The following is a 20,936-nucleotide window of genomic DNA, read 5'->3' on the forward strand; positions in this document are numbered from 1 at the left end:
AAAGATAGATAATGAGTCAGAGACAAAGAAAGAGATAGATGAAGAGAAAGAGACTGAGAAAGAAATGGAGAGAGACCCAGATGCCTAGACATGCACACACACACCCATGCATACCCACACACATGCACACACAGAGATAATGAACTGGGAGAGAGAGATCAGGAGGGAGAAAGACAGAAGATGGAGGAGAGAGAGACTCATGCACACAATGTCAGATACAGAAAGAAAGATGTGGGGAGAGACAGACAGACAAAAACAGAGAGAGACTGAGAGACAAAAAGGATGAGGGTGAGAGAGACATGGAGACACACCCAGAGACAGAGAGACACAAAAAGACAGAGCTTGAGTATGAAGAAGAGAGATCAGAGAGAAGAGAGACAAAGACACACACACACAGAGGAGAGAAAGATGGAGAGATGGAGCATGAGCTGGAAATGGAGAGTTAGAGGGAGAGAAGTGGGACAAAGGGAGGCAGAGACAGAAACTGGGATGGGGAGCAGGAGAGACAAGGATACAGTGGCTTAGAAACGGGGAGAGGGTAGTAGAGGAGGGGGGGGGGGGGGGGAAACTCCTCATATAACTGAGCCTAGAATCATTAATAGGTGAATATTCATTCTCCTTAAAATCCCAGTTAGATATAGGATCTGGTATTTCTACCGGTGTCTGAGAACTGAACAAGGACTTTAAAAACCAGCTCAAGTGGTATTTCCTGCCTTTTGAATCCTGTCCTGGGAACAGTCTCGCTATTCCTCCATTCCTTCTGAAATATTAGAAATTCCTGGTCTCTCATTTGGGAGCCTCTGGCTTCTGCTTCCCATTGATTAGCATTCCCTCTTCGCTGGCCGGTTTCTGGCCAAAAATCCCAGGAAGAAGATGCAACGGTAATCAGGAATGGACAAGGAGGGAGTGGACTTGATAGGAGGATCCTTTAGGGAAGCAGCTGAGGTGTTGGCCTGAGCAAGGATAAGTTAGCCAGGACTTCTCCACCCTGGCTGCACCCTAGAATCACCTGGGGAGTGTAAAGAATGCTGAAGCCCGTGCCCCCGCCCCTAGAGATTCTTACTCCATTGGTCTGGGTGTGGCCTGAGCATTAGTATTTCTTTAAACTCCTGGGTTTTCTCGGGTGCAGCCAGGATTGAGAACTGCTGAGATACACAAAGCATAGCCAGGGCACAAAAGTGAGTTCTCTCCTTGGATCACTGATGATCAGCACAGCACCCACTATTCGCCTTCTTTATTTTAAAATTGAAGTGAGTTGTGTATATTATTCACTTAAACTCCAGAATTTGGCCAGTACATTGGGATGGAGCAAGAAACAGTTGAATTTGTTTTGAGTACCTTGAATTTAAATGAAGCAGATCATTTACCTGAATGCGAAAAGGAACCTTCATGGGAAATATTTGTTTGGTTGCTGTGCTTGCATTGGGAACGGGATGGATTTGGCCTGTTGTGCTTAATACAATATGTTTCAAGTATAACTTTTTTTGATGTGCCTGAGCTTGGCAAGTGTTTACAATACCCTGAGCCAAAAAGGCTCCTGACTTTTTTCCAACACGTCAACAAAATGAGTGCTGCCCTGGGATGGGATCAGGGCTCACTCAATCAATTGTTAGCATGATGGGCACTAAGGAGAAGAAGGGCCCTGCTTCGTTTCTGAGCAGGCTTGTCTGGTTGCAAGCCTGCAAGCTGCTTCTCCCACCCTCGCTCTTTCTCTCGAGACTGCCTCATTCACTCACTCACAAGGACGACTGATCTATCCAACCCAACTCCCAGACTTGAATATTCACAACACGTGCCCATGGCTCCTGTTGCCTTCTCCATCTATGACTGGGATAAGGGGCAGTGTTCATTCAATGTGTATTTATTGCTAATCGTATCAAGCATTGTGCCAGATTGTAGTAAACACAGCAGGAGCTTATAGCTTTGAGGGAGAGGTAGACAATAAAATTAAACCAAAAAAAATCACAGATTGTGATAAATGCTATAAAGGGAATAGACGTTCTAGCAGCTGAGATGAAAGAAAATGCCGGGGGAAGAATAGAGGGGCCCACCTTAGTGACTGAAGTCTAGGGAAACCTCTCTATGGAGTTGGCTTTTGAGCCTGAAGTCCAGGCAGGAGCCAGCTAGATGCCATTTCCAGCCTAGGTGACAGGCTTATGGTAGGGAAGCACTTGGGACCATTGAGGAGTTGAAGGAAGGTTCTTCATGCCTGAAGTTCAGGGAACAAGGCAGAGATGAGGTGGGTGAGGTCAGTGAGCCTCCCAGATCATGGCGAGCAGCTCAGACTTTTTTTTAATTAAGATTTTATTTTTTTAGAGCAGTTTTAAGTTCACAGCAAAATTGAGAGGAAGGTAGATTTCTCATATAGTGCCTGCCCCTATACAGGCATAGCCTCCCCCGTTATCAACATCCTCCACCAGAATGATACATTTGTTACAGTTGATAGGAACCTACATTAACGCATCCTGATCACCCAAAGTCCATAGTTTACATTAGTGTCCACTCTTGGCATTATATATTCTATGGGTTTGGACAAATATATAATGACGTGTGTCCATCATCAATATTGTACAGAGTATTTCTCTCTTCCCTAAAAATCTTCTGTAGAAGTTTGGATTTTTTTTTTTTTGCCAAATACAAGGAGTAGCCACTGCAAGGCTTTACGTCTCGACCGGAATGTCTTAATAATAGTCTTATTTCTATTTCTTGTCCCGAACAGGTAAAATGATAGAAGATTACTGGGGGTTATCAAGAAAGATTCTTGGAGATCTGAAATTCTTGGAGAGTCTTAAGACATATGACAAAGACAACATTCCTCCATTGGTCATGAAGCGGATCCGGGAAAGGTTTATCGATCACCCGGATTTCCAGCCAGCTGTTATTAAAAATGTGTCATCTGCCTGTGAGGGTCTGTGTAAGTGGGTGAGGGCCATGGAGGTGTACGATCGTGTGGCCAAAGTGGTGGCTCCCAAACGGGAGCGGCTGAAGGAGGCCGAGGGGAAGTTGGACACACAGATGCAGAAACTGAACCAGAAGCGAGCAGAGCTGAGGCTGGTGGAAGACCGCCTACAGGCCCTGAATGATGACTTTGAAGAGATGAATACCAAGAAAAAAACCTTGGAAGAAAACATTGAAATCTGCTCCCAAAAACTGATCAGGGCAGAAAAGCTGATCAGTGGGCTTGGGGGAGAGAAGGATAGATGGACAGAAGCTGCCCGACAGCTGGGGATCCGCTATACTAATCTGACAGGGGATGTGTTGTTGTCCTCAGGGACCGTGGCTTACCTGGGGGCCTTTACTGTGGATTATCGGGCCGAGTGCCAAAAGCAGTGGTTGGCCCAATGTAAGGACAAGGTCATCCCTGGATCCAGTGACTTCAGTCTCAGCAGTACATTAGGGGATCCCGTGAAAATCCGTGCCTGGCAGATCGCTGGGCTGCCCATTGACTCCTTTTCCATTGACAATGGCATCATTGTGTCCAATTCCAGACGCTGGGCCTTAATGATTGACCCTCAGGGGCAGGCCAATAAGTGGATCAAAAACATGGAGAAAGCAAATAAGCTGTCTGTCATCAAGTTCTCGGATTCTAACTATGTGAGGACGCTGGAAAATGCTCTACAGTTTGGCACTCCTGTCTTACTAGAAAATGTTGGAGAAGAGCTGGATGCCTTTATTGAACCCATCTTGCTCAAGTCCACATTCAAGCAGCAAGGGGTTGAGTATATGAGACTGGGTGAAAACATCATCGAATATTCCAGGGACTTTAAGTTTTACATCACAACCCGTTTGAGGAACCCACATTACCTCCCTGAAGTTGCCGTGAAGGTCTGCCTCCTCAACTTCATGATCACCCCCTTAGGTCTCCAGGATCAACTCCTTGGCATTGTGGCCGCCAAGGAGAAGCCAGAACTGGAAGAGAAAAAGAACCAGTTGATTGTGGAAAGTGCGAAGAACAAGAAGCAGCTGAAAGAAATTGAAGATAAGATCTTGGAGGTCCTCTCCCTGTCCGAGGGCAACATCCTTGAGGACGAGACTGCCATCAAAGTTTTGTCCTCCTCCAAACTGCTGTCCGAAGAAATCTCTGAGAAACAGGAAATTGCTTCCGTGACAGAAACTCAGATAGATGAGACTCGGATGGGCTACAGGCCAGTGGCTGTCCACTCTGCTACCATCTTCTTTTGTATCTCTGACCTGGCCAACATTGAGCCAATGTACCAGTACTCCCTGACATGGTTCATAAATCTCTACGTGCATTCCCTGGCCCACAGCAGGAAGAGCGAAGAACTGGAACTACGCATTGAATACATCATTGAACATTTCACCCTCAGCATCTACAACAATGTCTGCCGCTCTCTGTTTGAGAAGGACAAGCTGCTTTTCTCCCTCCTCCTGACCATTGGCATCATGAAAGAGAAAAAGCAAATTAACGAGGAAATTTGGTACTTCCTTCTAACCGGAGGCGTCACCCTGGACAACCCCTTCCCCAACCCGGTTCCCGAATGGCTGTCTGAGAAAGCATGGGCAGAAGTGGTTCGTGCATCTGCATTGCCAAAACTCGAAGGCCTGATGGAACATTTGGAACAAAATGCCCATGAATGGAAGCTCATCTATGACTCGGCCTGGCCCCATGAGGAGAAATTCCCTGGATCTTGGAGGTTTCTTCAAGGATTGGAGAGGATGGTGATCCTCCGATGTTTGCGGCCTGACAAAATGGTTCCAGCAGTTCGGGAGTTCATTGCTGAACACATGGGCAAGGAGTACATTGATGCCCCTACATTTGATCTCCAGGGGTCCTACAATGATTCCAACTGTTGTGCACCATTGATTTTCGTGTTGTCTCCAGGTGCAGACCCAATGGCAGGTAATGTCAGAATGTTGTGTGAAGAACGTAAAAAGTCCAGAATGGGTGGATGGTTGACAATAGCATGTCCCTTACAACAGGAGTCTCAAACTCAGATGGCTTTGAAGGCCAAGCAGTTCACAGGCTAAGGTAGGGCTGGGGCAACTGGAGACTTCTTTTCTTGCCTAAAGGAGGGCAGCTGCTACTCAGCTCCCATGCGTTGTGCCATCTGAGAACATGAGCCCAGGATAGCCAGACTGTCTGATTTTTTAAGAGAAACCAGAAATGAAGAAATCACCCACTTTTAAATCTTGATAACTCATTCAAATTTTTTCTTAAAAACTTTATGAGGGCCAAGCAAGGGGTAGATTTAGCTTGTTGGCTCCTAGTTTATCACCTGTGTCTTAAACCATTTTCTCTGATTTATTGCTTCTCTTTTCTCTTTTCTTTTAATTTTCAAATTTTTTGAATAATTAATACTGCATGTAGTTTTAAAAAAATGCAAGAAGGTATAGACTGTGGCTCAACTAGGGCCATTTTGACCCCTCAAGGGACATTTGGCAAAGCGAGGAGACATTTTTGTTGTCACAACTGGGGATGCTACTGGCATCTAGTAGATATAGGCCAAAGATGCTGCTAAATATCCTACAGTGCATAGGACAGCCCCCACAACAAGGGATTATCTGGCTCAAACTGTCAAGAGTGCTGAGATTGAGAAACCTTAGTATAGAGTGAAAGGCATATCTTCCTCCTAACCCTCTCAGAAGTAACCACTGTTACCAGTTTGTGTATATTTCCAAAAATCGTTTGTGCATATTAAAGGATATGAGTTGTTGACACGAATAAATTAGTTTTCTGTTCTGTTGGGGGATCTCAAAGCTTTAGTTTTCTCTGTTATTGAATGTAGAAAGAGTACCAGAAATGTGAATGGCAAAGTTGATACTCTCCTGTGAAAGCTGAAGAGTTTAGCACATCCTGACCCGGACAGAAAGCCAGTACCCCTACCCCTTGAAGGAAGTTAGAGGAGGGAGCTGAATGAACTGGTGCCTTTTCTGGCTTCCTACACAAAATGTTATTGTCAAAGATCAATTCATGGGGCCGGCCTGGTGGTGTAGGGGTTAAGATTGCACACTCCACTTAAGCAGCCCAGGGTTTGCAGGTTTGGATCCCAGGCATGGACCTACACACTGCTCATCAAGCCATGCTGTGGCAGGATCCTACATACGAAACAGAGGAAGATTGGCACAGATGTTAGCTCAGCAACAATCTTCCTCAAGCAAAAAGAGGAAGATTGGCAACAGATGTTAGTTCAAGGCCAATCTTCCTCACCAAAAACAAAGAGATCAGTTCATCATGAGATCTTTCTAGTACCTTTGCTTTTTTCCGTAAGTACTTTATATGGCAGATTTTTTTTTTTTTTTTGAGGAAGATTAGCCCTGAGCTAACATCTGCTGCTAATCCTCCTCTTTTTGCTGAGGAAAACTGGCCCTAAACTAACATCCATGCCCATCTTCCTCTTTATATGTGGGATGCCTACCACAGCATGGCTTGCCAAGCAGTGCCATGTCTGCACCTGGGATCCAAACTGGCAAGCCCCGGGCCGCTGAAGCAGAACTTGCGCACTTAACCGCTGTGCCACCAGGCCAGCCATATGTGGAAGATTTAAACAAGAGAAACTAAGGGAAATAAGTAAAGGTCAAGAAGAGAAATGGGGGAAAGGTCAGAATATGATCTGTAAAATGATGCTATGCTGGTAGAGGACCAGCCAGTTACTTCCAATTCCTGTCTCTCTACGCTAGAGGCTTCATCAGGTTCAGCTTGGGTAACTTCCTAGGAAACTTCCCAGGTACTGTGTCCCTCATAGTGCCTCACATCAGGAGGCACATACTGTCTGACTGTCTTTCCTTCTCTGATCAAGATCGATCAGTGGGCTCAGGCATCATCAACTCGATCCACCTCCCTACTCCTCCATGATCCACCTCCCCACTCCTCCACCGTCTCCCTTATAAAGTTTCCCATCAGCTTTTCACCTAATGTGATGGTTCTCAATCTTGGCTGCACAATGGAATTACCTGGGGAGCTTTAAGAAAAATCTCCATGTGCAGGCCACGCCCTTGACCTTGTGGGTGAGACCCAGGCATTGTTTTATACAGCTTTTTGTATAATTCCACCGTGCAGCCAATTCGAACCACTGACCTAATGGTTTTAGCAGCCTTAGAAAATCATAACCCAGATCCATTATTTCATTAGATGCTGCAAAATGATGACATTTTAATTCTATCATTCCTTCCACATTTATTGGCTGGAAGTCTTCCATAAAGAAGAATTTTCCTTTGTCAGCTCATTGGTTTACTCTGAATATAGTCCAAAAAGGACAGGCAGAGTAGATGCTTGGTTCATTCTCTTTATTTACTAGCTTTCAGAATAATGAATTGGTGCCCTAGTAACCTCCAAAGTTATGTATGCCATAAGATTTTTTTTCATACCACTGTGAATACATGGATTTTAACATTTGGATATGTCAGATATGGTGGTGTTTTACTCCACTGCCATCATCATTCATTTTGATGCTCAAATTGTTCAGTCTTTGGCCTGTGGGAGCACCTTCATGCCTATATCCTTTTCATATAACCCCAGTAGTTTTTGACAGCTTTCTTGCTGTATAGAACTACCATATATTCCAGGTTCATCTTGTACAAACATTTCTCCAAGGAACTGTAGTTCTTTTAACAGCTCATGGTATTTAGAGACCACAATCTGGGTGCTAGAGGTGCCCATTACTTCTGGGTGGATCATTGATGGCAGACCTTACTGTTTGCTAATTCTCTTTTGGGCTGTATCTAACCTGCTCTTTTAATCATTGCTTTGAGTTTTTATCTTCAATGACAATGCTTTCCACTTCTATAAATTTTATTTCTTTTGTTCCAAATCCATGTATTTGTTTCATGGAACTCTAAGTTTTATTATGTTTTGTGTTCCTTCTGTAATGATTTTCAGATGTGTTTCTTTAATGGTCTTTTTCAGAGACTGTATTAATCTGCTAGCGCTGCCATAACAAATACCAGAGACTGGGTGAACAGAAATTTATTTTCTCTTGGTTCTGGAGGCTAGAAGTCCACAATGGAGATCTCAGTAGGGTTTCTTCTGAGGCATTTCTCCTTGGCTTAAATTCGTGGCCATCTTCTCCCTGTGTCTTCACATGGTCTTCTCTCTGTGAGTGTGTCTGTGTCCTAATCTCTTCCTCTTATAAAGACACCAGTCATATTGGATTAGGACCTACCCTAATGACCACATTTTAATTTAACTACCTCTTTAAGACCGTATCTCCAAATACAGTCAGATTCTGAGGTACTGGGAATTAGGACTTCAACATATGGATTTGTGGGGGGACACAATTCAGCCTGTAATAGAGACCATCTGTAATCCTTGAGATATTAATTCTCCTGATTATTCTTTGTGCTGACTATCCCTTATAGGGATATATTTCCTCATGTAGTTTGTAATTTTTTATTGTAAGTTCACAATCAGCAAGCTTGTGTTATTTTGTGGGAGTCTCATGTACCTTGGGTTTTAGAAGTGCCCTAACAGAACAGTTTTGCATACACAAACACTGGTGCCCCGGGGTTTCGCCATTCTGGATGAATTGTATAGGAAGTTTCTCAGCTTGGGAATCCCACACCACAGGGTACGGTCAATTTACACTCCTCATCCATATGTGGCGTTGGCTTGGTGTTTTCATTTCTCGCTGGACAGTTGTTGTTTATTTTTTCCACGTAGGCTCCAGACCAGTGACAAGCTTCCACATTGCTTTTTGAGTCAGTAGCCTGATTTCTGGCCTTCTTAACATGAAGGTACAGCCCTTTGAGGATCCTAACTTTGTAGGAAAGTCTCGGTTCCAGCACCCCACGTCTTGTGAGTGCAAAGTTATGTCTCCCATTGGCAAACTCCAACCTCTAAACTGGTTAAATAAAGTACAGTATTTTCCAGTGGTGAGATACTATCAAATACTATCCATGAAAAAGAATAAGGCCTTTATATAAGTACTGATGTGGGAAAGCTCTAAGTGAAAAAAGCAAATGTAGTATTCTGCAATTTATGTAAGTATAATAGTCATGTGCATTTATTTAAATGCATAAATTATCTCTGGAAAGATTCACAAACAGCTAGTCACATGCCTGCCTCTGAGGAAGAGAGAAGTGAAAGAGACTTACTTGAAATTTCACTGTACAAATGCCTGTTTTTTCTAGTAAAATCAATTTGTGAAAACCCAGTTCCTAGTTCTTTGGTTATGTACTCACCTCTCTATTTTTGAGTTCCCTCTTCATTTTTGGCACCTGGGAATTTTTCTGTCTTTCAAACTCTGATTTTTTTTCAGTTTGTGTAATTTTTTTTTTTTTATCATCAAGAATGTCTGTGTGTTCAGAGCAAAAGAGGAATCAATAGTAGCTTCATTCTCCATCTTACGAGAAGGTTAAAGTTTCCCCAGAGAGGTGCTTATTTTGTAATTAACAGAAGCCAGTGAGTTTCTTTCTGAGTCTAGAGTTTTAATGAAACCCCCCTTCTGTGTTGTTATTGTTAACATGGTCTTAGCTGACCTGTCCTCTTTCAAAAGCCTCTCTTCTTTCTGGTCTCAGGCCTGCTGAAGTTTGCTGATGATCTTGGCATGGGAGGTACCAGAACACAGACCATCTCTCTTGGCCAAGGCCAAGGCCCTATTGCTGCCAGAATGATCAACACTGCCATCAAAGATGGGACCTGGGCGGTCTTACAGAACTGCCATCTGGCCACGAGCTGGATGCCTGCACTGGAGAAGATCTGTGAGGAAGTGATTGTTCCTGAGAGCACCAACATTAGCTTCAGGTGAGATGCTGCCCCACACTGCCTGTTTTGGGCCCCAACCTTGAGCTCCAGACAGCATGCTGGTGGCTGGGAATGCAAAGATGAACAAGTCACAGTTCTGCCTTTAAGAAGCTCTCAGTCTAGCAGAAGGCAGCCCATAGGCAAATAATGTTGATACCATGTAATACCTGCTGTACTTGTTTGAACAAGAACCATGTAAGCACAGAAAAGGGAATGGAAAGTTAAGGAAGGCCTAGAGGACTCACACTTGCCTGGGGTTTTGAAGAGTGAGTAGGAGTTTGCCAGGAAGGACATTCCAGGCGGAAAGGACAGCATTTGTAAAAGCAAAGATACATATTAAGGAAACACCAAGAAGTTATCCTCTAACCTGGGGTGTATGCTGTGAGAAGTTGTTGGAGGGAGGTGATGGGAGATGTATCTGGTGTCTGGAAGGTAGATTAAATGTCAACAAATCTGATTTTTAAAAATTATTTGTCTAAAAAAAGAAAAATCCCACCTGTGGCCTGGACACTGTTGTCCTTGCTCTGTCCATTTCTTGGGCTCTGTAGAATTTTAATCAGCATTGGAAACAGCTATTTTTTTTTGTGTGTGAACTTTTAAAGCCCAGCAAGGCTAGGCCTTGGTTTTTGCATTTACAGAACGATGAGATGAACCAGATAGAATTCAAAGCCCCTTTCAACTCAAATGTCCAGTGATTCTCTTATTCCAGGCCAGGAGTCAGCAAATGACAGCCTGTGGGCCAAATCTAGCCTGCTGCCTGTTTTTGCATGGCTTGCAAGCTAAGAATAGTTTTTACATTTTTTAATGTTTGGAAAAAAACAAAAGAAAAATAATATTTCATGACACATGAAAATTATATTAAATTCAAATTTCAGTGTCCAATAATAAAGTTTTATTGAAATATAGCCATGCTCACTCATTTATTGTCTATGATTGCTTTCATGCTACAAATAGTTATAACAGAGACCATGTGGCCTACAAAGCCTAAAACATTTACTCTTCAATCGTTTACAGGAAAAGTTTGCCAACTCCTGCTCTAGGCAACAAAGCTTGCTGGTTATTTTCATTTTAGTCATGTCTGCTTGAAAAAAGGAAAGTGTTTGGTGTTTATTTACAAAGCTAGATTAGGCTGTAGTTGATTGTATTCATGTAAGACTCATGTAAGATTTGTGTAGGAGTTTAAGGAAGTTTAAGGGGGATCCATTAGTTTCAGGAATTCTGTTTGGTTTGGGATGGTTAGTTGATTCATTGACCATCAATGACACACTCAATGAAGAAAAATTTATTCATGCTGACATTTAAGGTCCTAACCCAAAATTCATGAACTCGGCACCTACGGGAGCCCGGAATGTAACGTAAACAAGTGAAGAGGACTGGGCTTTCCACAGTACAATGGCAATCATCATGGGCAATGAGCCTCAGTATTGGACACTAATAGGGAGTGGTGGGGAGTGTGGTGAACTAGAAGCACATGCCCTATAGAGAAGAGCAGCTACTGCTTAATACCAGTTAACTGTTGCCATGCAGGAACGCAGGCCTCTGGTCATCAGATTTTCTGATCATTTTAAAGGGAAGATGGGAATCTAGACTTTTAAAAGAAAGCCTAGATTTTTAAAAGTTGGCAACTACTTTAAAAATATGTTACAGCATTGTATTGGTTTGCATGGTGTGAGCTAAACATTCCCTATCTGCAGACTGAAGTCAGGCCTCAAGCCCCCAGTTTATGACCTCTTCCCTCCCCTCTCAGCCCTGTGCCTGCACCACAGCAGACTACCCACCAAGACTTATTGTATCCCCGACTCTTCCTCCTCCACGCAGTTGCTCAGCCTGTGTCCTGTGTCTATGACTTTCTATCCCCAAATCCACCTGTTGGAAACCTCTCTAATGTCTAGCACACAAAAAGAAACCCACAAAAATGAAACAAAACAGGATGCCATGGAGTGTATGTCACTTGAGTTCAGGTAGGAAAAACAAATGAATGAGAGCCTGGAAGACAGTATGCCAAAATGTTAATCTGGAGGTGTTAAATTATAATTTTTTTCCTTCTAAATTCGTTTACATATATTCCCTGTATTTTGGTGAACATAGATAACCTTTTATTTTTAAAGGAAGAAATCCTTCATATTCTCAAGGCCCATTTCAAATACCGTTTCCTCTATGACAGAGGTCAGCAAACTTTTTCTGTAAAGAGCCACATAGTAAATATTTTAGGCTTTGCTAGCCATATCCTCTCTGTCTCAACTCTGCATTGTAGCATGAAAGCTGCCATATATAATATGTAAATGAAGGGGCATGGGCATGTGCCATTAAAACTTCGTTTTGTGAGAACAAGCTACTGCTGGATTCAGCTCCCTGGTCATAATTTGCAGACTTCTGTTCCGTCTAACCCGTTGAAACCTCTTCTTCCCATGGACACCCCATAGCTTATTATTTCCCTCCCTCCCTGAAGACTTGATTTTATAATGCCTTGTACTATAGCGTTCTGTTTGTTTGTCTTTTCTCCCCTCGCTGGCCTCCATTTCCTCCCCTAGCAGCAAGGCTATGGATATTTGGAAGCTGGAAACAATGCTTTGCTCGCTTTGGCCACTCCTGGGGTGCTGGGTATAGTACTTGACCATAATAGATGCTCAGAAAGTCCAGCAGGGGAGGAGTAGTGTGGTGATTAAGACAAGGCCTTTGGAGTCAGGGAGCCCCAAGTTCACATCTTGTTTCAGTTGTTTCTAAGTGGTGTGTCCTTGAAAAACCTACTTGACCTCTCCATGTCTCTATTTCCTCACTGGTAAAAGGGGATAGTAAATCCTTCCACATAGGGTGGCTGTGAGGATTAAAATAAATGAAGGGACATATATTAAATTCTTAGCATGGGGTTTGGCATCTAGTCTTGCTTAATAGATGGTAGCTATTATATTTTTGTTATTGTTTTTCAACATAACTTATTGCATTGCTCTAAGTAGTTGGGTCTGTTGTTCCTCCAGACTCTGGTTAACCAGCTATCCATCAGAGAAGTTTCCAGTCAGCATCCTCCAGAATGGGATCAAGATGACCAACGAGCCCCCCAAAGGGCTCCGGGCCAACCTTTTGCGCTCCTACCTCAATGACCCCATTTCGGACCCTGTGTTCTTCCAAAGCTGTACAAAGGCAGTGATGTGGCAGAAGCTGTTGTTCGGCCTTTGCTTCTTCCATGCCATCGTTCAAGAGAGGAGAAACTTTGGACCCCTGGGTAAGAGATGACAGTGCACCTGAGTTGCAGGGGGAGAGATCACAGACAGATGCAAGTGTGTGTTCAAGTTTGTACTCAGATAGTGTTGCCAGTAAAATAGGATGTAAGTACATTCCATGCAATATTTGGGACATACTTATGCTAAATATGATTTTTCGTTTATCTGAAATTAAATTTCACTGAGTGTCTGTATTTCTGTTTGATAAATCTGGCAACCTGATCCCCAGGTCCACTGTCAATGTCTGGGGAAAAGGTGATGCTCCAAAATCAGAGGTGCCCTAATTGCTGAAGTAATGTGATAACGAGAGGATTGGGAGCCCTTCCCTTTGGTGTGTATTTGCCCATCTCAGACACAATGGCCATTCTCTGGGGCTTGTCACCAGGTAATTTATAACATTGTAGGTAGTTCTCTTTCCATGTGCATAACACTGACAGAAGAAGAGCTGGCACATTTGTGTGTGCTTCTTGAAAAAATAAAGATAAATTTTTTTGTTAACATAACCTATCCATGGCCTAACTTGAGTAACTCAGTACTCTTGGTGGAGCAGATCATCAAAATGCTTAGTACAGATCCTACATCATCATCATTTTAATGTTGGATTACCTTTCTCTCACCCATGGGCTGCCTCTGATTCTGTTCAATAGCAAATGACCCACCTCGGTATTCTCAGCCATTCTTTGGGGTTACATAAGGATGCAAATTGTCCTCTTGGTGATTCTTTCTGAACATCTTCTTCCTTTCCTTCTACCTTCATACCCTAACCCCAGGTAGCTCCACAGACCTCCTGACCCTTCCATTGAGACAGCCAAGGGAGACCCTCCCTCTGCATTTCCCACACCACATTCTCCCACCTGTGCCAGACCTTTAGAAATCCACGTAACAGTTTGGCTGTAACCAATTGCCCAGGTGTGTTTTGTTTGCCAGAACACAAGTTTTATTATTTTGTTATATTTTTAACTTGAATGTGAGTGTTTAGGAGGAAATTAAACATCTCTGTTGAGCACAGGTCCCACCATACCCTGCTGTCTTATGTCAGGCCCAGTTCACACGTTCGTGTCACTTGTCCAGCCCCACTGGGCATTTATCATTATACCCTTGAAAATACAAGCGGTAGTTTCTTTAAGGCCAGCCATCTAGTTCTCCCATGAGCACCAGGAGGGGAATTCTCAAAGCTAACAGTTCCATTGCCCCATCATGGATACTGCCCTGTAGCTTTGCTTTAGTGTTGTTTTTGGAGCTCGGTGTATTACCACAGTATTCCATCCAGGGTGAATAATTTTCATGCTACCAATCCCAGGATGTTAACATCTTCCTTAACAAATGAGGACATCCATAAAGAAATTGATTTTAGAATAGATGCTTTCTTAGGCAGAGTGGCTCCCATGTTGGCAGTAAATGTCAAGGCTGATCGTTGGCCTGGTGCTTGATATTCATGGGGCTGAAAGAGGCCCTTGATCATAGTGATGCTTAACTCCACTGGCTCAATATCTGAGTGGAAATTGAGAGCTCTCAGCACTAAAGCCCCTAATTCTTCTCTGCCTCATGCAGGTTGGAATATTCCTTATGAATTCAACGAATCTGACCTGAGGATTAGTATGCGGCAGATCCAGATGTTTCTGAATGACTACAAGGAGGTGCCATTTGAAGCTCTGACCTACCTGACAGGTATTTATGGGAGGAGCCTTTGCAGGCATGAACCTCCAGCATCATGCTCCACCCTGCTGTTCCTCTTCTGCTGCCTTTATTCATTTATTTACTCCCTCATTCATTCTTTCAACAAACATTGAGCTCTTATAATGCTGGTTACTGTGCTGGATATTGTTAAAAAAAAAAAAAAAGAAGAAGAAAGAAAGAAAGAAAATTAAGATACAATCCCTACCCTTTAGTGGTTCATAGGGATAAAAATATTTTTAAAAATGACAATACAGTGATAAGTTCAACAAGAGAAACGTTTATAAAGTAGAAAGGCAGCACAATGACTAAATCTCAGGGCTAGGGCAGAGGATGATTATGGAAAACTTCCCAAAGTCATAAACAATGGGTTGTGGTTTTTTTTTAGGAAGATCAGCCCTGAGCTAACTGCTACCAATCCTCCTCTTTTTGCTGAGGAAGACTGGCCCTGAGCTAACATCCATGCCCATCTTCCTCTACTTTATATGTTGGACGCCTACCACAGCATGGCTTGCGAAGCAGTGTCATGTCTGCACCTGGGATCCAAACCAGCAAGCCCCGAGCTGCCGAAGCAGAACGTGCGCACTTAACTGCTGTGCCACTGGGCCAGCCCCATAAACAATGGGATTGAAGGGAAGATTAGGAGTTTTACAAGGGGAGGGACAAAAAAGTCACCTAATATATGCTAGTACATATTATGGAAGAATGTAAATGTATAAAACTTGGCCACTGCACACAACCGTGTAATCCCAGAGACAGGAGTTAAAAATAGATGGGCTAAGTCAATGGAATGCTGTGGCCAAAGGTCAAAATGCAGCTCAACAGAAAAACCCAGGCATCTTCAAGATCACACACTAGTTCCTTCCTCAGCTCCATGTGTTAAGGAGTTTGTCTGGATCCTTTCCCCAATCATGTGGCAGGTCCTTTTTATACACAATCAGCACATTGAGACTTCACAGCATCTTATGAGTTCCATGTTAGTGATCCCATTTTACAGACAATGAGAATGAACCTTTAGAGCAGTTGTTGTTAACTGAGGGTGATTTTGCCCCCCAGGGGACATTTGACAGTGCCTGGAGACGTTTTTGGTTGTCACAACTAAAGGGAGATGGGATGTTGCTAAACATCCTACAATGCACAGGACAGCCCCACAACACAGAACTATCCAGTCCAACATGTTAACAGTACCAAAGGTGAGAAAGCCTGCTTTAGAATGATCAAGTTTAGCTGTCACACAGACAGAAGAAGAAGGTCACACAGACCTTAACTAAGCACAGTGTCCCCTAACACAAAACCCCAAGTGAGACACACAACTTAAGTTCAGTGGATATTAGTTTGTTGAAAGAACTTCTTCAAAAGGAGTAAGCTATATTCCTATTATTCCAGGCCATCCAGAAGCACATCCCAGGGCCCCTCTTTAGATCAACCACAGAATGGGTGCATAATTGCCCTGGGACACAGTCTTCATACTGGGCTGCCTGCAGCTCGTAAGCTAACCTGCTCCAACTGTGTCAGCCAGCTTGAGGATAGTCACTTTCCAGCTGTACCAGTCAGGATAAACTAGTTAGGTAGAGGTAATAAACAATCCCCAAAACTCAAGGGTGTAAGACATCAAAGGTCTACTTCTTGCCCACTGTACGTGTCCAGTCTGAATAGGCAAGGGACTCTGCTCATTATAATTATCTATCAGGGGCACAGTTGGCAAAGACTCCACCAACTTTTGGGCCACCATCTCAACATATACTTGTGTGGTCACTGCCACAGGGATAGCACCGAAGGGCTCACGCCAGGAACTAATGCACAAGAACTTGTCACTTGGCCCCACCCTACTACAAGGGGGTCAAGGCAGTGTAACCTTCCTATGTGCCTGGAAGGAAAGAAGGACCAGATATCGGTGATCATTAGAACTCTCTACTAACACTAACCAAAGAGACAAGTCTCCTTTGGAGAGCTGTTATCAAATTAGATGGGCCGAAATCAGTATATTCTTAATCTGGTACCCCCAGCCCTGTGTCAGGGACAGCGAGAATTTAAGAGAGATATAAGGCACATCCTGGCCCCTATAGGAATTTGTATTCTTACTTCAAAGAGTGGACAGACAAGTAGCTATAAAGAAATGTCCCTTCCTTCATAAACCTAAAACTCAGAGCCTGCAAGGGTATCCCCTCAAAGAAAGTTCGCTCATGAGGGAGTGGTGGTGGGACCTTGCACCATTACTCTGTGCCTAAGATTTACCTTCACTTGGGGTCCCTCTTGGGTGCCCTCTAGCACTGCCATGCTGACTTCAGTGGGGGAAACCACTCTCCCTTTAGTATTGTAGTTCTGGTGGTGTGTAAACCTCTTTACAGCTGGGATAAGCTGTAATATTCAAACTAAACTTTGCTAAAGCCCTGAAAAGTCAACAGAGAGAGCTTCAGAAATCTAGATGGTCTGATTTAAGGTGAAACAGCTTCTGTAGGGCTCAAATTACTCAATAGGTATGAGCTTCCCCTTAATCCTTTACTTCTCCCTTAACAAGCCACCCTGATCTTCCTCCTAGACATTTAGACCCCTCCAAGACCAAGAGAAGCTGAGGCCTCCAACCCCCAACTGGGGTCAAACTTCCTGTTTCTTGTCTGTGGACTTGCCTTTTCCTATAATGTTTGGAATTGGAAATGAGCCTTCACATACACACACTCACACACACACACACACACACACACACACACACACACACACACATCTCCTCCTTGGAGACTAGTGTGTTGTTCTCAACTACTAAATGCCAGGTGGCACCCACATACTATGGAATCTGGACCAACTAGAAAATGTGTCATGGGTGGTGAGTTGGATTTGATGTCTCTTCCAAAGAATAACCTAACTCTTTTTGTAGAACTGAGTCTCAGAGAATGATGTTAATGATGGGGGTAGGGGTTGGGGGAAAGTCATATCCCAAAGCAGTTTATATAGGATAATCTCAATTTTCTAAAATGTATGTATTTATAGTAGCTGTAATTAATTGAATGCTTTCTATATGCTAAGCTTTATGCTAAATGCTTTATAAGCATTATAAGCCTTGTTTATAAGCCTTGTGAGATGGGTACTGCAGTTGTCTCTACTTGACAGATGAGAAACTGCTATTAAATAGCAGAAATTAGAACCCAGGAATTGGCTGGAAAGTGACGGGGCTGGAATTGGAACCCAGGACAGTCTCGTGTCAGAGTTCTTGCCCTGAACCACATTTCTGTAATGCCTTTCACATATATGTACACACACACACACACACACACACACACACAGAAATGTCTGAAAGATGCCTAAATATTAGTAGTTACCTTTGGTGGAACTACTGGTGATTATATTACTTTTCTTTCAGTTTATCTCTATTTTTTAATTTCTTTCTTTCTTTTTTTTTTTGAGGAAGATTAGCCCTGAGCTAACATCTGCTGCCAATCTTCCTCTTTTTGCTGAGGAAGTCTGGCCCTGAGCTAACATCCATGCCAATCTTCCTCTACTTTATATGTGGGACGCCTACCACAGCATGGCTTGCCAAGCAGTGCCATGTCCGCACCCAGGATCCGAACCGGCGAACCCCGGGCTGCCGAAGTGGAACGTGCACACTTAACCACTGCGCCACTGGGCCGGCCGCTATTTTCTAATTTCTAATGTGGTGAACATGTATTATTTCTGTAGCAACCATAATATCAAAACTGTGTTGTCTCATCCCAAGCTTATCATGGTTTTAACAACCCTGTGTCTCAGTAGAGCTCCTTGGCTGGAAGAATCCTCTGTTTTAGATAATGACCAAGTTTATTATGACCTTCCCTGGGCTCAACTTCTTCCTCTGCTGTTTGTCACCAGGGGAATGTAATTACGGAGGCAGAGTGACTGACGACAAAGACAGGCGTCTCCTGCTGTCTCTTCTGTCCATGTTCTACTGTAAGGAAATCGAGCAGGACCATTACTTTCTCGCTCCTGGAGACACTTACTACATCCCTCCCCATGGCTCCTACCAGGTGAGGGGCTGGGGAGGGAGAGGCTCCTCTGTCCCCCAAAGGGGCTCGGCAGCTTCCATGTGGTCAGGGCCTGCGGTGTAGCCAAGGAGGGCCCCGGGGTAGCCCTGGGCTTCCTGACTTGGGCACTAAGTTATTTCCAACATTCCAAAAAGTCTACAAGAGAGACATTATTACTGTTTAATGAACACTGGGTATTTGGTAGACAAGGTCTTTCAAATATGGGGTTTTCTGGAGGGGAAAGAGGGAAGTGAAGATGAAGCCTTGGTAGTGAACAGGCTGGAATTTGCTACTTGGAAACAAAGATTCAGAAGGTGCCAGAAGGGGAGGGACCAGAAAACTGGATAGGAGAATGATAAAGTGAAGAAGAAAGCAAAAAGTCTGAAGGAAGGATGAAAAAGGGGCTTACTTTAATTGAGCACCTATTCTATGCTAAGGCCTTATTCCTTTATAACCTTACTTACCTTGCCATTTACAGATAAGGAAACTGGGATTTCAGGTGACTAGCTCAAGGTTACACAGTCAGTTTGCCATGGAGCTAGGATCAAACCCAGTTCTGTCTGGATTCAAACCCAGTTCTGTCTGACTTCAGAGCCAGTACTACTGGGGAGGAGAGAGGAAGGACGCCAGGGGCTGTAGGGGAGACACTCAGCCTGACTTCATACTCATTCCCCAGAAAACTGTCTGAGGAGGAGCTAGGGATGTGTGTGTGTGGCCCGTGCTACCAAAACAGTGTGATTCCTGCTTCGATGGGGTCCGGCCAAGCCCTAAGTGGTCTGCGGGACCCCAGGGAACCTGCATTTGTGTCAAGTGAACATTTCCTTTCCAGTCCTATATCGACTATCTCAGGAACCTCCCCATCACAGCCCACCCAGAAGTGTTTGGCCTCCATGAGAATGCTGACATCACCAAGGACAACCAGGAAACCAACCAACTGTTTCAAGGGGTGCTGCTGACCCTCCCTAGACAGTCGGGAGGGAGTGGCAAGTCCCCTCAGGTAACTGGGCTTGAATTCAATTTTCCATGCAGTTTTCCATTTGGTGGGCATGCAGGATTGTGGGTGATGACCAAGACGGCAGAAAAGTAGAGGCTGGCAGACCCCTGAGTGAGGGCATGGATGCTCTGGTCTTATTGCTGAGAGTCCTTAAATATAGAGCTGGGGGCCAGCGCTGGTGGCCTAGTGGTTAAGTTTGGCATGCTTCACTTCGGTGGCCCAGGTTCAGTTCCTGGGCGCAGACCTACACCACTGTCTATCAGTGGCCATACCGTGACAGCAGCTCACATACAAAATAGAGGAAGCTTGGTAACAGGGCAAATCTTCTTCAGCAAAAAATAAGTAAATAAAACTAAATAAATAAATAGAGAGCTGGCAAAGCAGCAGTATTTCCAAAATATCAGCTATTCCTGTATAACCTTCATGATTAGTTGGTATACCCACCTATCATCTATACTATCTATACTCCATTTATGTAATATTTTAAAACTAACTCCATTTTGCTTAAAATCATTTATTTAAAAACTGTACATCAGTACCATAAATGGAAACCCAATACCATTTCCATAAAGTCAAGACAGCCACAAAAAGAAAATGAAAGCTAAATAGTTACTAGGTTCTTCCTAGGCGATGTTGCTGAGGCCTTGCTGGTTTCTTGTGAGAAAGGGAAAGATCAGCAAGTGTTACAGAGTGTTTAATTAGCACTGCCTGACCTGAGACTTTTTCCTTGAGAGGAATGAAAAGAGAAAGGCAGCTGAAACTTGAAAAGAGAGTGACTTTCTCACCATGTGATTCAATATTATTTGCTTCCTGTCCTGGAAACACCTGAAATCATTTTGGGTGCCTCTCTTGGTCAGTCCATGCTTTGTGAAGCGCCGATCCAGTCCACCCTCCTTGGTCTACAGATGAGGGCAAAACAAACCTTGCAGAGGAAGTGACCCACTTCAAGGCAGTCATAAACTCAGAGACAGAGCCAGACCCAGAACCACCATCTTCTGACTCTACCACACCCTGTTCTCTCCCATCTTTCCCTTCCTTTCTTCACCTTCTGAGCTGTTCCATGTTCGACCTCTCTCAACTATGGATTTTGTGTATTTGGTTTCTTGATTTAGCTCACAGTACCATAAGTGGTAATAGGTGTGAAGATAAAGCAGCCTGCTTGGTGTGTCTCAATTTAGGGGTGGAAATTCCCCTCACAGTGGGAAGAGGGAAAGAAGTGTACATTGTAGCACTCCAGATCCACGGGATGGCAGAGCTGTCTCTCTGTTCCACACCCAGGTTCTACTCCCCCTCCTTCCTCTAGGCCTGTCCCTTCCGTACTTGGATAAGCCCGTTGCCCTAGGCTCTTCCCTCAGCTC

General features: G+C 43.8%; 1 protein-coding gene across 10 annotated transcripts in view; it reads left to right on the forward strand.

Moving 5' to 3' along the window:
• DNAH3 (dynein axonemal heavy chain 3) overlaps positions 1-20,936 on the forward strand; it is a 167,119-nt gene that overhangs the window by 141,133 nt on the left and 5,050 nt on the right. For 7 of the 10 annotated variants that reach the window (XR_006889553.1, XM_046668395.1, XM_046668396.1 and 4 more), the window contains 6 exons: positions 2,720-4,861; positions 9,475-9,700; positions 12,676-12,920; positions 14,470-14,586; positions 18,433-18,587; positions 19,414-19,581. Coding sequence is in view for 9 of the 10 variants with exons in the window: in XM_046668395.1 (XP_046524351.1) it covers positions 2,720-4,861; positions 9,475-9,700; positions 12,676-12,920; positions 14,470-14,586; positions 18,433-18,587; positions 19,414-19,581 (3,053 nt within the window). In the remaining variant the exon portion in view is untranslated. Of the gene's footprint in view, positions 1-2,719; positions 4,862-9,474; positions 9,701-12,675; positions 12,921-14,469; positions 14,587-18,432; positions 18,588-19,395; positions 19,582-20,936 lie in introns of those variants that run through there. The other 3 variants (XM_046668400.1, XM_046668401.1, XM_046668399.1) reach the window with 2 other exon arrangements.

This window comes from Equus quagga, chromosome 7 (assembly GCF_021613505.1).
Source record: "Equus quagga isolate Etosha38 chromosome 7, UCLA_HA_Equagga_1.0, whole genome shotgun sequence".
In the NCBI taxonomy this organism is placed as follows: domain Eukaryota; kingdom Metazoa; phylum Chordata; class Mammalia; order Perissodactyla; family Equidae; genus Equus; species Equus quagga.